Source organism: Symsagittifera roscoffensis, chromosome 6, assembly GCF_963678635.1.
Source record: "Symsagittifera roscoffensis chromosome 6, txSymRosc1.1, whole genome shotgun sequence".
Classification (NCBI taxonomy): domain Eukaryota; kingdom Metazoa; phylum Xenacoelomorpha; order Acoela; family Convolutidae; genus Symsagittifera; species Symsagittifera roscoffensis.
Genome location: NC_087067.1, coordinates 38,959,370 through 38,976,810, shown reverse-complemented (window position 1 = coordinate 38,976,810; position 17,441 = coordinate 38,959,370). Strand labels below are relative to the sequence as shown.

The window sequence follows — 17,441 nt, the reverse complement described above, 5'->3', positions numbered from 1 at the left end:
ATTTTCTTGAACGCGAGATCCGATTTTCTAAGTACATGGACGTTGTCAGGGGTTACCGTATGTTTTGTGTCTGACCTAGGTTTTCCGCCAAGGGGTTTAAAGTACGGTTGGCCTTCCCTTCTGTTAACTGTCTTCCTATACCAATTACCTCCTTGGCTGAAGGGGTTAGATAATGGGGCTCTTGGTATGACTTGATCCGCCTTATCGGTAGGGTCGCTCTAGTACCCGCTGCTGTCCGGTATCGTTTCCTCCAAGTATCCGTCCTCTATGATATCATTCGCTCCCCAGTCCTGCGCTCTCTCTTTTGAGACAATCGACTTCCCTTTATCTAAATTAATGGCGTGTGAAACCAAGGATTTCCAGAATGTATTGGGTGGTCTATTAAAATGTTTAGAAAAAGGGAAACATCCAATGGATGGTTGTTTCGTTGAACGAAGATTCTAAATGATTTTATCAATTGCCGCATTTAAAGTTGGTTTAGTTTCGTTAAACGACATTGCCATAAGTTTTGCTTTGATTGTATAAATAAGACGTTCAACGACTCAGTTAGATCTACAATCTCCGACTGTACATAAATTTAGATTAATGTTGTTCTTCTCGCAGAGGTTTTTAATTTCGTTCGAAATGAAGCACGACCCATGGTCCGTTCTAATTGACGTCGGGTACCCATGTTGATTACAGTAATCCGACCTAAATGTTAGTTACGAAGACGCTGAGGTCTGAGGTATTGTTCACTACTTTAGCCGACGGGAATTTGGTGAATCTATCAATGCATAAGAGGAGGTATTGTGAGCTGCACCAGTTTTTCTCCAACAGGCCTGCAAAGTCCAAGTATATTTCTTCATTTGGTGCTGATAGAACCGGTAATTTTTCCGTATTATTCGAGCCCAGAATATTTTTGAGGTTCTTACCCGCTTTTATGCTCTGAATACAGTTTTTCCCGTGGTAGTAAATTTCTCGATTGAGGTGTGGCCACCATATGTTCTCTGCCAGCGCTTTCATCCCGAATTGTCCTGGATGAGTTTCGTGCAATAGTGTCATAGATGGAGATCTGAGGGCTGCTGGAACGATTAGCTTGTTGTCGTTGAATAGTAATCCTTCCTTCACGTGGATGTCTCGTTGGAAGGTATTCAAGTATGCTCCAAATCTATCCAAAGGTCTACCTTCTTCCACCGACTTCTTTACGTCCTTCAGTATTTTGTTCTCGTCTGTCATCAATTTAATCAGTTTGCTGAAGCAATGGTCCGTAAATACTAGTGGGGTTGTAGGTAATTTTAGCTCTCCCTTGTATTTTGCAAGAAGTTTCTTATGAATTTCCGAGATAATGTCGTTATCAAATTTCACTGAAATTCCTTGGCTTTCTGCCCGAAGGATAGTTTTAACTAATTTACCGAAGATTGGAATTCTGTAATTTTATAATTATCTTCTCGTTTTAGAATCGACAAGTTTGATAAAAAAGACTGTGATAAAAAGAGATAAGTTTTGTCTGAATGGAAAATTCGATTAAAGTTGAATTTGGAGAGATTAAGTGGAATACAACTGCTTTTACAAGAGTCTGAGCGCGAGTGATTAGAATTACAAATTCGTATTGTGTCTGTGACCTAATTAAGAACATTCGCGAAGAACGACCGTTGGATGTGTTGTAGTATTTCTTTCTTTCCGCCCGTTGGATTTGCGCAATCCAAGTTAAAAATACTATGTACACAACATACATCCACTGGACTATTGATTAACAATTCGTTCTTCGTAGAATTCTTCTTTTTACTATCACTATTTACAGTAAGGTTTTCTAAAGTCTGGTTCACCGTTGACACCTCGAATTCGTTATCATAATATGAGGTTGGTAGGGCTTTTCCTGTGGGTCGATAATATGTCGGTGAATCCCACTTCTTTTCCTGGGATATGTTTGATTTTGAAATTAAACGGCAAAAGTCGATTTACCTAACGGGTCAGTCTACTGTGCATTGTTTTATTGCTCTGATTTGCGTTTAACGCCGATAATAGTGCCATATGATCCGTAACAATTTCCAACTCGGCGCCGTATAAATAATTCTCGAAATTTTCAGTAGCCCAAACCACTCCTAAAAGTTGAGTTCATTAGTTGAGTATTTCATTTCATGGTTATTTAAAATCGGGAGGCAAATGCTATAGTTAACCAATTTTCTCCATCCCTCTGTTCTAGTGTGGCTCCCAAACCACTGTGTGAATCATCTGTTTTTAATCTGGACATCTTTTTTATGTTGAAATGATTATTCTCCGTTATATATACAAACTGTCTTTTTAGTTCTTCAAAAGCTTTCGTGTGGGATTCATCCCATTGGTAAACTGATTTTTTGACTAATGAAGGACGTAACGGAGATCTTAGTGTTGACAATTTCGGAACGAATTTCATGTATTGGTTTCGGAACGAATTTCTTGTATTGGTTTATTGAACCAAAGAATGATCTTAATTTGGAGATATTCTTCGGGTTTGGGAGATTTTTTATTGAAGCGGATATCCCAACCAATGGTTTTAACCCCCGATAGGGTTATTTTGAACCCCAGCCATTCAATGTCTTTTTGAAAGAATGCGCATTTCTCCATATTGACTGCCATGATCTTACTTTCCAAAGTATTTCCAGAGAATCGTTTTATATTCTTCTGAAGATCCTTTTGTGGCATTTAAAATGTTATCAATGTAACAGTTGTTGAAGGGAATATCTTTTAACAACGAATCCATCTCCCATCCCATAGAATCCCGTTGAAAATCGGTTTGTTTTGGTGGTTTCGCCTCCTACAATGATGAAATTGCATTGTTTACTCGTGTCATTGCATAATTGTAGTTGGCTCTAAGCGTTTTTCAAATCTAAGCTACTGAACCACACTTCCCTTGATTTTTTTTGAAAGTTGGATGAGCGATGTTGTCGATGAGTTCGTGGTTATTAGGCATTTGATATTTATTCTTGAATATCTGATCATTTAAAATTTTTCGAGTCTAGAGCTAATTTAATACTGCCATCCTTTTTTCTTGTTCGATTCTATTCAATTCTGCCTTAACGCTTTCTAGTAAATGTAAGGGAACTCTTCTACCTTTGGTTTGAATTGGTTTGAACGGGGAATGGAAATGAGTGATCTTTCTGTCCGATGGTTTTTCCTACACTTTTAAAAAGTCCTATGAAAATTTTGTACAAGTTGAGAATTGTATTCGAATAAGTAGTTGACTTACTCTGACCCGGAAGTGCACAGTGTTGACAGGCAGTAATGGTTGTCTCTGTGCAATTTCTATTCCTATTCGGGGTAGGTTATCGTTTCCTGAGATGTTCCTTTCGTGTCCAGTGGTGATAAAAAATGGAGTTTCTTCTGAAATCCATCCGTTGGATTGTATCCTGACTACTACTTTCCCGATAATGTTGATTGTGTTATTTAGTAAAACCGCAATATAGTGCTCGAATTTTCTTGTCGACGGGATGAATTTTTAGCTGTGGATCTCTCAATTTCAGCTCATTTAGAACATTCTGTTTAAGAAGCTTACTGGACTACCTGAATCCACTGGAATATTCAGGTTTACATTTGCGCCCTCGCCTAATCCAATATTTACAAGTTTCTTAGTTTCTACAACGGCCGTAGTCGTCGTAAATGGTTCGAATGTTTAGTACTGAATAATCGTCGTTGTCACTAGTTCCCTCTTCTGTCCAGACATTTATCAACTCCACAAAAATTTTCATATGTGTTCACTTGTGGCTCTTCTGGGGAATATGAACAATTAGGATTATTTACATTTTCTTCTACATTATTTACAACTGGCCTTCTCCCTTTCGATTTACGAAGGTTTCCAAAATGTCCTTTGTGTTTACAAATATTACAGATTTTTTCTTTTGCTGGACACACGTTCAAATGTCCCTTGGTAAAAGCGTTTCCACATTTCATACAGGTGTTGGATCTTTCTATATTCAAGCGTGGTTCCTTTTTACAGTATTAAATTTTTTGTACACTCTACCGCTAGTGAAGTTGGTTGCCCTTGTCATGTTTGTTAGTTTGAGATGGTTGTAGTAGCCTTTCTCGTCTATGATAGCTTGGGCGAGTGCGTCCACCAGATTAAGTGTTTCCGAAAGGAGTCTTCGTTGTAGGTCACAATTCTTCATTAAATATGAATACGTCCCTTTTCCATTCTTGCTCTGCATTGATACCAATTTCACAAGATCTTTCAAAAGATCTTGCTAAGTCCGACAACGCTCCCCAGAATTGTTCGTAGGACTCTCTCTTTTGTTTTCTGCTCAACAGTTTCTATCGTTCGAGCGTGATGTTTGTTGGCTTAATGAATGCTGTCTCCGAGCGGTCGAAAAATTCTCTGAAGGAGATTGCTAAGACCTTCACCCTTGGCTGTTTTTAGGAAAACACTCTCTTCGCTTCGGCTCCTAAGGCCAGGTATAGGATATATCTTACTTTTTGTCTGCCTCGTATCTCCTCATGCCCCCGAGTTTTCGTTTCTCTTCTCGGGTTCGTTTGTCTTCTGTGTGTTCGAAAACTCGCATTGCTTCTCTGTTTCTGGCCTCCCTGGCGTTCCTCTGTGGTTTATCTTCTGAATCCTGGGCGCCCTCTAAGATAGTGATTGTAGTTTCCAGTTCCAATGGTTCTTTAAGATTGTCTATGTCCAAGTTCTCTCAGGCAATGATGGCCAGATGGAACTTATCTATCCAGTTAATCCATTGGGTGGGTGGTTCTACGGTGTGATTTGGCCAAAAGGCGGGGGTTTCACCGCAAATTCGAAGCAGTCGATGACTGCGCCATAATAAAAGTGTGCAATAATAAATTATACCACTGGTAAGCTAAACTAACTAATCTAAGTTACTAAGTTACAAGAATAAAAGGTAAGTGTGTTAAATTTAAACTGACCTATGTCTAAATAGAACAACTAGTGACGCGAAGTCCACTGGACTTCGTACAGCTAACAACTTGCTGGTATCTAAATAACTAATAGAGGTCAAGGTTACTACTTTGAGATACACAATCACAAAACCATTATTATGATTATTCTTCAACGATAACAACGTTCGAAGTCTTCTTTGTTAGTTCTTGAGTGTCTTGCTTTTTAATTCCTCTACTTGCTTGTTGTATGACAAGTGGTGCACAGCAAAGCGCGCATCAATAAACGATATTTTTTTTTATCGCCGCAACAGTCCAATAAATAATTAGCACAATCACCTATCACTCAAAATTTCTAAATTCTGTCAGCAAACAAAAAGTTTTGGAATTTTTTTTTCAATTGTTACAGCAGCGAGCTTTGATGTAGTAGGTTCATTTTTTTTTTTTTTTTTTTATTTGCCCCCGGCCTGCTCAGTGCAGGACCAACCGTGGGGGAGGGGGAGATGTCATCCATTTTGCCGCAGCCGGTCCCACCTTGAGGAGGCGGATGACACTAGGACCCCTCCAGCCGTGACCGAGTAGGTTCATCGACAGTTTGCAAAATAAGAAGTAGCGAAATACAAGTCCCGAAAGATAGAGCCGCCCTTAAATGGATTTTGAAAGCCGCTCTGGCTCGCAACAAGAAGATAAAACAAAATTTTCACTATCGGCTCAACTAGTTTTCGGAGCTTCTACATCATTAAACAATCTCTCTAACCAAAATTTACAGAATGATCTATTAAAAGTGGATGTAACATACTAACAAAACTATTCCCCATCAAAAGTAAGTAATATTGAAGTTGTTTGCTTAACTTAAATGAAGATGAAGCGATTACCAGGTTTGGGAGTTTTTATGAAGAGGAAATCTATCAAAAAACCGACACTATCAAAGGAGCCCCCACAAAACTTCTGTATCTTTCCCTGTAGAAGTCTTAGTATCGAATTAGGTTAGTTGCTTATTGCTCAAAGTCAGCAACAGTTTTTTAGATCCTTCTTTTTTTATTCTCGTTTGATATTTGAAAGGTAATTTTGTCTCTGATTGAATTTACAGGAGCGGTTTGAAGGCAGGCTGCTGAGTCACTTGGATGCTTCCCTCATGCTAGCAACACAAGCACAACCTAGCCCAAATTCAACTGCAATAGACGCAGATTGTTCACGGGGCTCTCCTGGCGGAAGAGTTACCTCAAGAGATCAACAGTATTATCACAGTCATCCGAAGCTGGAAAAATTAGAACAGATTGTGTTGGATCATTTCACGACTAGTTAGTGAAGTGAAAACAATAATTTCAAACTTTTACAGGTTATCTATCGCTTTTTAGGAAAGCGGGGGCTCATTGAATTATAATGAGTAAAACATCATACTTATTTACTGATGAATGGTGAAGAGGGTTGTTTTCGAAAATTGTTGTAAAGGAGTGTACTTTAAATGATAAAAAAATAATATATTTTTTTTTGATTTAGGCTCTGACTGGCGCGGCACTCGTGTCATGATTTTCTCCACTTTCCGAGAAAGTGTTCACGAAATAACTGAAATGCTAATGCGGCATCAGCCAATGATCAAAGCAATGAGTTTTGTTGGCCAGGGCAACCAGAACACTGGAGGAGGATCGAATCACTCCGCCTCCGATTTTAATGCAGCAACCGAAGATTACATACGTTTTGGGGATAGTGATTTGAATGGCGATCTTGATGCTTCGATGGATGAAGTTTCCACTTGTAGTGTAGCTAAGAAGGGAGACACTGCTGGCAAAGCAATTCCTGGCAGGGGGCTAAAACAAGCGCATCAAAAAAGGGTTAGAAACATAAATGTATTACAGTGCTCACACTGATAGAAGAAATAACAGCTCTGAGGTTCATAAAACTGTTTTTACTAATATTCTGAGCGACCATGATGGCAATGTCAAAACATGAGTTCTGAAGCATCGATAGGTGGACTACGTTTCTGTATATGACTTGAGCTTACCTGTGATTGTTTTTTTACTCATCGACGACAGGCTTTTATTTTTGAACTGCGTACCTTCAATAGATTTTGAATCAGTGTTTCTGATGATGATTTTGATGACAGTAGTTTCATTTGATCAAAAATACAATAAATTAATAAGATGAGAATAAAAATTGATGAGAAAAACCATGATGGTGCCCAAGTTAAATTAAGAAAAACAAACTGTGACTCAGATTATAGTAGCGAAATTGAAGTTAATGATTTATATTGACCAGCAAGCAGAAGATCCATATTTCGGCGGAGTTGAACTTCGTGCTTTAGACTTCCAAATTTGATTGAATTGGAAGCAATTTCGATATAAGATTTTGATGTGTAGATAATTGAGAAGTTCAAGTCCGGTCACTTCAACGTGCTAGTGTCCACGTGTGTGGGTGAGGAGGGACTAGACATAGGGGAGGTGGACTTGATAGTGAACTTCGACACCCCCAAGAGTCTCGTCAGACTCATCCAGAGGGCGGGTAGGACTGGCAGGAAAAGACAAGGGGTGGTTCATGCTATACTCACCGCGGGAAAAGAAGAAAGGGTGAGTATATTTTTACGAGTTCTCTCCTTTATTGGGGATTTTTGCCCCAACCTTTAAAGGGTGCAGGAATTATGTCTTGGGTGTCTTTTGGTTTTTGTGCAGACCACTTAAGTTGAAGAATAAATTTTGCCTTCGCACGCTTAGACAACCAAGTTTCCCAACTTTGCCCTTACTGTTTATTGTCACCCCACACTAGTTGCCACATTTTTAACTGCCCCAGAACTCCCTCTCCTTTTACTCCCGCAGACCTGTGGTTAAGGCCGGTTGAAGACGTGAAATTCCTTAGCCTGGAGACGGTTGAGCAGATTCCGCCCAATATGGGCTAAAGAAAGAAGAGTTGTCTTCGGGCGCTTTTGTAGTTTTGTTCCGTCCTTTGAAGTTGGGGAGAAACTATCTGTTCCGGTGTTTTTTAGTTTTTATTCTAAGCACTGAAATGTCATCTTGCCTATGTAGTACAGAGACTCGAAAAACAATTTGGAATTTTTAGTAAACTAAGACATTTTGTCCCAAGATCGCAACTTTTCAATGACTATAATTGCAATGTAAAATCTATCATGCAGTACATCTGAAGACGTTTTCAAGCAAAATGGTTTACCAACTATATATGAAGTATTTGTATATGAGTTACCGAAATTTGTCTTGCGCTCAATAAATCAGCTTCACTCAGAATTGGTTTTGAACGATATATTTCCATTTGGCTTTCTATCAACAAAATGTTGAAAGTTCCTTTTTGTAAACGCAATCTTGAAAAACACTCCTTGAGATTTGGAGATGCCCTCAAGACTCTGATGCCTTAGCTGAAGAATAAGTTAAGAAATGCTATCACGATATCAAACACAGCTACACACTCGACAACAGTGAACTAAAAGGATTTTTTTTCTCTTTGAAATCGATTATTAAAAACAATGAACCTACGCAAAAAAATTAACGGTGCATTCGAATGGGTTCAAAACAGCTAAATCTTGTGTTTCAAAACAAGTTATTAAATTCCACATAAGATTACTTTGATACTTTTCCTGTTTTCTTTCTTTCCTCGCATAATTCCTCTGACAGCTACAAATCGTGACTGTGCATAAAACGTCTCTTTGTCTAAATGTCTCAAAAAGCTTCTGAGTGAACAAAAAAATGGGAAAAGAAAAAATAAAAACTTAGTTGTGGTACTTTCAGAAAATTTTTTGTTGGCTGTTATTTATTCAGCCAGGCAAACCAGGTGAGTTATTCAACAATTTTTTCTCGCCTACACAATGTTGACAATACATTGAAGAATCATATCAATTTGTAGAAGTGGGTAGACTAAAGGCAGACTGTAAAGTGGAAATTAGTCCCGTTGCCTGTCCTCTTCAAGTCTCTTTTCATAAGGCAAGGTGCTAATATATTATTTGCTGTTATTTTTGTTGCAATTTCTTTTTTTGAAATGATTTGGAATGTTTCCTGTTTTCTTTCTTTCCTCGCATAATTCCTCTGACAGCTACAAATCGTGACTGTGCATAAAACGTCTCTTTGTCTAAATGTCTCAAAAAGCTTCTGAGTGAACAAAAAAATGGGAAAAGAAAAAATAAAAACTTAGTTGTGGTACTTTCAGAAATATTTTTGTTGGCTGTTATTTATTCAGCCAGGCAAACCAGGTGAGTTATTCAACAATTTTTTCTCGCCTACACAATGTTGACAATACATTGAAGAATCATATCAATTTGTAGAAGTGGGTAGACTAAAGGCAGACTGTAAAGTGGAAATTAGTCCCGTTGCCTGTCCTCTTCAAGTCTCTTTTCATAAGGCAAGGTGCTAATATATTATTTGCTGGTATTTTTGTTGCAATTTCTTTTTTTGAAATGATTTGGAATGATTTCAGGAAAAATCTCTGATAACTACAGATGAGCATTCTTACATAATAATGCATTTCTGATGGCACTTAGGAAAATCAGCACTTTTCAGTTCAATTTAGTTTCATCTTAGGTAAATTGCACTCGCCAAATATGAACGTGGAAATGGCGCGAAAAAGTTGAAAGTTTCGAACGTGGATTTTATCTTAAGATTTCCCTTCGGAATGAAAATTTTATGTATCAATCCAGTTTTCTCAAATTGATTTAATTTTTGATCAAAAGCGTGTCAAATCATAAATTCTTCTTGCATTTCAAACAGATTTGAGGTCATATATATGTTGCTTGAAATTCGAAAGTTTCAGGCATTTTTTTCTTATTTCAGACTGTCTTTTCAACTGTCTCTTAGCAGTGTAGCTATGTTCGTTCTGACCATTGAAATTGGGAAGAACCATGTTTTCGGGTGTGTCTTAGGTTTTGTTCCAGCTACTGATATTGGGTAGGGTTTTGTCTAGTTTCGTTCAAGAGTCGATGAATGTAGTTCAGTCTCTTATATAGGTGCTGATGATTTTATTTGAGAAGAATCTTAAAATTTCTTCAGGCTCAAATTTAATTTTTCGCGTTTTGACTTTTGATTTGTTATCAGTCCAGTTCATTTCCTTTTTTAAAAGGAAGGCAAACTCCACAACCAAAGAGCAAAAGTGTAAAGGTCACAAAAAACGTGATCGAATACTATTTTCAAAAGTGGATTTCAATTTTCAGATTTTTCAGCGGAATAAAAAAATTACTTATTGATCCAGTTTTTTTTTTCAAATTGGGTTGGTTTAATCAGAAAGGTGTCAATCATTATTGTTTCTAGAAATTCAATGAGTTTAAAGGACTTTTTTCAAATTCGAAAGTTGAGATTTTTCAAAATATTAGTCAGTATTTTTTTCTGTTTACTTGCGTTCGTTGACTTTTTTCAACTATATGTTCTATTTTTTATCGGCTCAATTTTCAGGGTCTTATTGGAGCTTGCAATTGCAAGCTCTTTCAAAGCAGTTTGCTGGCTCCTTTGCTTTTGGTCTAGAAAAAACGCAGTTGCCTTCGCAGCCGAAGGTCTGGGATTCGGACCTTGTTTTTTTCAGACTGTATGAAGTTTAATTACATTTTCCTAAAAACGTTCATTTATCGGTGTTTCGTTAGTTTACTTATTTTTGTTGGCCTAATTCTCGAAGCCTGGATTTTGTTTTGTAAATTTACCAGCTCGGAATTACTATTTTGTTTTTTTTTTTGTTTTTTTTTATTAGAATGGTTTCGGTTCATATTTTACTGACTTTTTGTGTCATTTGACAGTCAAAAAGAATTAACTTATTAAAAAACTGGTCGTGTGAGGTTTAAAAAGTTATAAAACTTAATCGTTAGAAATTTTTTGTGACAACATTTTTTTATGGATTTGTCTATTGCGGCTCAATGAGCGCCTACTTACGCAATGTAAGCTTTACTGGCCGCGCGGTCAATACAACAAGTTTATTTAATGCTGGTGTTCGGGTTTTCCGACTGATTTTCTGAAATTGAGGTTTTCTTTTTTTTCGAAATTAATTTAATTTTTCAAATATGTATTTTTTTCGACGTAGTTTTTTTCGTCTCATTTTCCATTCGCTTGCGTTCAATGCTACGGTTGTGCTGTACCGCAAGTGGTCCGGAGTTCCGCTTCGCATCCTTATTAGTTAGCGCAGCATTCGTTTCTATCTGATATCTAAGAATTAAGTAAATGTGGAACTAATAAAACCAAGGCGCCATATTTGAGGTTGAGTCAAGTGACTCTTTAGTGGGAGGGCCAAGTTCGAATGCTTGTTCAAAAGTTTGATTTTTGAAGTTCTGTCGTTTGCTTTTTAGCTGTTTTTAAAGCTAATTTTGCGGTTTTTTCTCGTTTTTGCGAATTTGATGTCCATGATTTGTGTTTATTGGTTTGCTACATGAATTAGCTTTTTCTTTACACAGAAAAAAAAATTAAAAAATTGTTCAAATTCATACACATAATCAACATATCCTAAAGTGGTCATATTTTTGCGGATAAATATTTTTTAGCTGTGGAGCTTCTGTTCTTTAGCCTCGCGTTCTGTGACTCAAAATGTCGATATATATTTTCATTTTTCCGGCGTTGCTTGCAGAGCAGCTGATATAATTTACAATTGTCGATGAATGAGTTTTATTTTGTTTTCAGTCTTATAACAATAGCAACTCATCGGGTGACAACAAAATGGACAAAGTTTTGGACTTTGTCTTCTCGAAGTTTATCAAAATGAACCCTGACAATCCACGTGTTATACCACTTGACGCAAACCCGGTAGTGGTGAAAATGTTTCTAGCGAAAGTCAAACCGGAAAATCCTTGCTTAGATTCAGTGACGACTAGTGAAAAAATAAAAACGAAGGTAAAAGAAAAGGCCAGGGAAAAGATCAAAGACCAAGTTAAGGTCAAAGAAAAGGTCAAGGAGAAGATAACGGAGCCAAAGAAACCACTTAGCCGAAACAAGAAGAAACAGAATGAAGAGGAAGAGCGGAAAAAGCGTGAAATTGAAATGGATTCTATATTCGGTGAATACGAAAACAATGAAGAAAAAATGACTGTCGAAGACCATATTTTAGAACCAAACATGGCTGAATCTCAAAATGATATCAATTTCGAACTTGAATTTGCCAAATTTGAATCGGTCAACGATGATATTACAACAATGCCGAGGATAGGAAATAAAACTCCGCCTTTGTCTAGAAAGGTTGGTTTGGCAGATAGTATCACTAGCTCTAAGTCGAAAAGTTTTGCTAAAAAAGAGAAACCAGATACTGAGGAATATTTGATGGCGCTTAAATATTTTCCACTTCCTGATCAATTATTGGAACAGTTCAACAAAATAGTCGAAGCTGACAATGCAGCAGCTGAAAACATCAAGAACTTGTCAGGTTTGTGCAGCGATAGGAAAATTCATTCGTTGCAAGAAATTCGCGGCAATGAGCCTCTCACCAACCGAACCAATGAGTTAAAACTTAACACGACTCTGGAAACTGTTCAAAATGATCAGTTTGTACTTGATGATAAACAAATAATAGGTGATTTGAAAGCAACTGCTAGCAAGGAGAATACTACTAGATTAAGCAAGGAGATTATACATGTGGACGAAAGTTCTAATTCTACAAGTATAGAAATTGTTGATCAAAAACATGATATTTCAGACCACAATTTATCCGATTATTTGAATATTTTGGACAAAGAAGAATTGGTAATGAGTAATCAGACTTCACAATCTATGGGAATCGAAGATAGAAGTGGACGTGATTGTTTAGATATTTCATGCAAAGAAGAATTGCCAATGGCTAATGATGCCTTGAATGTTTCTGAAATCGAAAACAAAAGTGAAGTTAGCCTGGCTAACAAAACTGTTAGTTCTATACTAGAAAAAATCCGCTCTTATTACGGTTCGCTCAGTGTTCCGTTGTTCGAATCAAATTTAACTAAAACTTTCGAAATGAATTATGAGTTTAAGTTTATCAAACCAGAAGAAAGTCATTCGGTTTTCACGCGTTCATCACTTACTGAAGTTCCTTACTTGAATACACCAGGAAACCCTAATTTATCTGGAAAAATTGAGAGGTCGAATTTGTCATCTTATGCTGGAAATAGTAATATCACGACAACTCTTCTATTTGAAAGCGAAAAGAGTTACTCGGCTCCAGTGTTCTTACCGAATTGGGATAAATCGTTAACGAATTGTGATAAGAAAATTGCAATTGTTTCTCCGATGAAAGTGGATACGAAATCTAATCGACGAGATTTGTTGAATTTTCAAAGTTTGCTTTCTGAAAACAAATCTATGGATGATAGAAGCAGCGTTCGGTGCACCAATGAAAAAACAGCCCCAACGAAATTGAAGAAAAAAAGTATTTCTTTGAATCAGAGTTCTGATTCTCCTGAAACATCGCACCGATTTAAAAATGCAAGGAAGACAATGCGAGGTTTTAGTTTTCCGGAACCAAAAATGCCTGATCAGATGAGCGAAAAAAATGCACATATGCATCCAAAATCCAAAAATTTGAAGCTGCTTAATTTTGAACAATCTGATTCCAGCGTGAATAATATAAATACTTCACACGGTTGCAGTAGTCATAGGTTCTCAGAATTGAAAATGGCGGAGAATGTCAAAAATAATAAAAGAAAGAAAATGAAAACAAAAAAGTTGGCTATTAAAAATTTCTTGGCGACTCAAGCAGCTGCGAGTGACGAAGATGAAGATGATGACGAAGATTATCTGTCAGATTGGACAAGTCAAGATGTGAAATTTTTAGCCTCCCAGTCTGTTCATGATACATGTAAGAAAGATATGATCTCTCTATCTCTTGCCTCTCCCCCCTTTTTGCTGCGTTGTGCCTTTCCCCTTTTCCACCCCCCCCCCCCCACACATTTTCGGGTGGAGGAGTGGAAAAGAGCAGATAAATGTTATTAGGTGCAATGTTTGAATTTGGCTGGCCGTTGAATTCATACTTTATTGGAATAGAATTCTTACTAGAAACGAAAGGGGGTGGGTTACTATACTAGCATAAGTGTGTAACAATTGGAAAGATCGGAAAAATATGATTATCGTGGTACAGTTTGGATTTTCTAAAAAAAAAAACTATGTATCGACAGAGTATAGTTTGTTTACTGTGATCAATACTTACTCAAAAACACTATTATGCGCAATAGGTTCTCAAGGCTCTGTTTAAGGTCTTTTCATTTGATATTTATTAACCAATGGAGCTTGCGAGCAATGTGTTATGCTGCGAAGACTGATGTATAGGTCTTGGTGCTTTTTTATTTGTTTTTTGTTGGAAAAGAAAAAGTTTTTTCACGCTAAAGTCTGATGTTTCGCGGTAGTTTCACTCTTGATTTCTTTTAAGTTCAATTCATTTCCTTTTTTGAAAGGAAGGCAAACTCCACTATCGAACAGCAAAAATGTAAAGGTCACGAAAAACGTGATCGACTTCTAGTTTTGAAAAGTGAATTTAGTTTTCGGATTTTCCAGCGGAAGAAAAAATTTACCTATTGATCCAGTTTTCTCAAATCTTATCATTAAGTGTCAATCATATAATGTTTTTGAAATTCAAAATGCCTTTAGGCATATATTCTTTTTTTTGAAATTTGATTATTGAAGTTTTTTTAATAGAACTATTCAGTATTTTTTCTGTTTCCTTGCGTTCCAACTGTCTGGCTATGTCTTGAAGTCCAGTTTGATAAAGTAAAGTCCATTTTGGTAGCACTTTGTTGCAAAGTTTAAACATGTTAATTGCATGTGTTCTCAGCTTTATAAGTGGCTAATGTTTCGGTTCTTTGACTTCCGGTAGCCTTAGCTGAGTAGGGCCAGTCGACGTGTGTGCTCGTGGATAGTGTATTTTCATTTTCTTTCCTTTTTTCTTTTTTCCCCTATTAAAGCTACTGCTTAGTGTTTTGTCGCTTGTCTTGGTAACTGCAGCTTTGGCCCTGTGTTAATGATATGCGTTGGCTAGCACAGTTTATGTCTTTTTTGCCTATGATGGCTGTTTCTAAAAAAACGAATGGAATTATTTCACTTCAAACCCATTTATATAAAATTGAAGATTGGTGCAGTGAAAATAAGTTTTTTTATCTATTACGCAAAGTTTTTCATCAATTTGGCGAACAAAAATGTTTCTTTTTTGAAAATATCTCGTTTTTAAAATTGGTTCCAGGGAAGATTCTGATCATCACCTAACCTAGACTATTTCTGTTCAAAATTGGCCCGTTTTAGTTGTACTTTTACCGTCGACGTTTTTCATTTTCAAAACATTATAATATTTGAAATTCTTTAATAATGCGAAGCCACGTTAATCATTTTGCATACGGCTTGACTTCAAAAACAAGCTGTAATAGGATAGATATGTTCGTTAAAGCGATCTCAAAGCTACATTTGACGAAATTTCGGCAAAAAATGGGATAGCTAAAGCGATCACATAAATCACGGCGTTTAAGAGCTCGTATCATAATCAGTTTGCTTGTTTGCTTGTCTTTGGAGTCAACAAGGTCTTCAATGGCCTTCAAACTTGATTTCAAGTTTTTGTGCATATCAAAAAAAGGTTTATATAACTGATGTGCTCGAGTTTGCATGATTTGTTTCAAGACTTCATTGATTTTAAATTTTTCAGGTCGAAAAGCTGACGTTTTAAACTTCATTGCTGTTTTAGCTCCGCAAGGTACCTTCCTTAACTTTTGATGAGTTTGCTTTAAACTTGAGTTCCAATTGGCTTGCTTAAAAAATGTATCGAAGATCTGTTAAATTAAATGGACGTTGAAAGTAAAATTTAGTCCTTCAATCTGAGTAATAACTGCTGTCTTTTTGTATTTGTTTTCTCATTTTATTTTTTCAAAAGTCGGAAATTTACAAAATGCTGATTTAAATGATTTTCGAAATGAATTTTTAGTTGTCCCCTTTTAGCCGATATGCGCTATGTGTACATGCGATCAGTGAACCCTACTTCGCCTGATGTGACCTTGTCTGACCTGCACAAGTACATCAGACAGCCGAGACAGAAATTGAGTAAGAGTGCAGTGATGTCACAGGCAGTTGATCATCTCGAAGAGTCGAGCTACATGCAGGATAGTTTCTTCGTGGCCGACGATGAAGAGATTGTCTATTCGGAATCAGAAGAAGATGAAGACGAGGAAGAGAGTGCAGAAAGCTGTGAATCAGTAGAGGTAGGAAAAGTTTCTCCGCTACTCTGGAAACTCTAGATAGAAGCGAAATGAATGCATGTGTATTGATCAGAGACACAGCTGCGGTGCTCTGTAGACAGCTTAGTAGCTCGTATGATCGTTATTTTTTTCGTGATAAAAACTCTCAAACTATTGTGAAATTGGTGCAAGCATAATATTTGCTTCTTTGAAAAAGGCGTGTTTTTATTGCCGAGCATCGAATCCCCATAATAACCAGTAAAGATCCTTTACCCCAGTATTTGATTTGGACTGAAGTTGCCTTGAACTGAGTATAAATTACTCAATTCTGACAGGCCGAAATGCTAACTTAGACCCAGTTATTTTTAGCCCCCAAAGTTTTTAAGAGTGTTGATTGTTAACCTAATCTCAAGTCAAAACTGTGTTTTCTGAGCACTTCAAGGAATTGTGAAAAAAAAACATGATAATTTCATCCATTGTGTAATCTTATCTACTCTTAGATAACGAGCCGTTTGATGCCTCGGCAGAAGTTCAACTCCAGAGAAGAAACAGAGATAGAATCAGAAGTTGAGAACTCGCCTGTCTCAATTAATCAGAAATTTCGTGTCGCTCGAAAGCGCAAAAGCTCCGCGAGTCCAGTGGTAAGAAAACCAATGCACAGAAAGAAACACAGAAGAGTTGTTATAGCTTCTGATCGTGAATCAAGTAGCTCTGAATGAGAATAGGTTTTTAATGTTTGATTATTTGCAGTATTTGTGTTGGATTGTCACTCTGAAATAGCTTGTTAATTAAAAATCTACTTGCTTTGAAATTTTTCTGTGCCTCATTTAAGGGTAATAAAATAACCAAGAATTTAAGAAAGCGTTGCAAGAAAAAGCTTTTGTGGTATGTTGTTTTTGGACTATTCTGCTAAAACGTTCTTCAATTCTTGAGTTTACACTTGTTTTAACCTGATTAATAAGAGTCAATGAATGTAGTTCAGAGTCTTATATAGGTCGCTATGATTTTTTTTTGTTTTTTTTCTCCAGGAAGTCTTACAATTTGTTGCAACTTCGCGGTTTGATAGTTGATTTCTTTTTAAGATCAGCTCATTTTATTTGTTAATTTATCAAAAAAGTGACAATCATAAAATGTTCTAGAAATTCAAAGAGGCCATCTATTTTGCTTTTGGAAATTCAAACGTTGAGATTTTTCAATGTCAAGTCAGTATTTTGTTTTATTTACTTATTTTCCTTAACTCTTTTCCAACTGTTAGATGTGTTTTAGGTGCCCTATAGGTGCACTCTTTTCCAACTGTTAGATGCGTCAGTTAGATGTGTTTTAGGTGCCCTTTTGCCTAATTTTGAATCATTTTAAAAATTTATGACTACAAAAGAAAGTATGAAAGTTCTTAATTTGTACTAGCTCAATTAGCATTGTTTTTTTTGTTGGAGCAATGTGTCATCTTGGATTTTTCCCGTTTCTGTACGAGAATCTCAGCTTTGCTGCAGCTTCCTCTGAATCATGCTCAATTTGAGGT

General features: G+C 36.7%; 1 protein-coding gene across 1 annotated transcript in view; it reads left to right on the top strand.

Moving 5' to 3' along the window:
- LOC134848730 (Fanconi anemia group M protein-like) overlaps positions 1 to 16,716 on the top strand; it is a 55,566-nt gene extending 38,850 nt beyond the window's left edge. Inside the window, exons 13-18 of the mRNA XM_063866242.1 lie at positions 5,933 to 6,143; positions 6,343 to 6,674; positions 7,200 to 7,406; positions 11,430 to 13,569; positions 15,687 to 15,946; positions 16,423 to 16,716. Of these exons, the coding sequence (XP_063722312.1) occupies positions 5,933 to 6,143; positions 6,343 to 6,674; positions 7,200 to 7,406; positions 11,430 to 13,569; positions 15,687 to 15,946; positions 16,423 to 16,641 (3,369 nt within the window). The 3' untranslated portion in view covers positions 16,642 to 16,716. The remainder of the gene's footprint in view (positions 1 to 5,932; positions 6,144 to 6,342; positions 6,675 to 7,199; positions 7,407 to 11,429; positions 13,570 to 15,686; positions 15,947 to 16,422) is intronic.
- Positions 16,717 to 17,441: the final 725 nt, after the last annotated feature.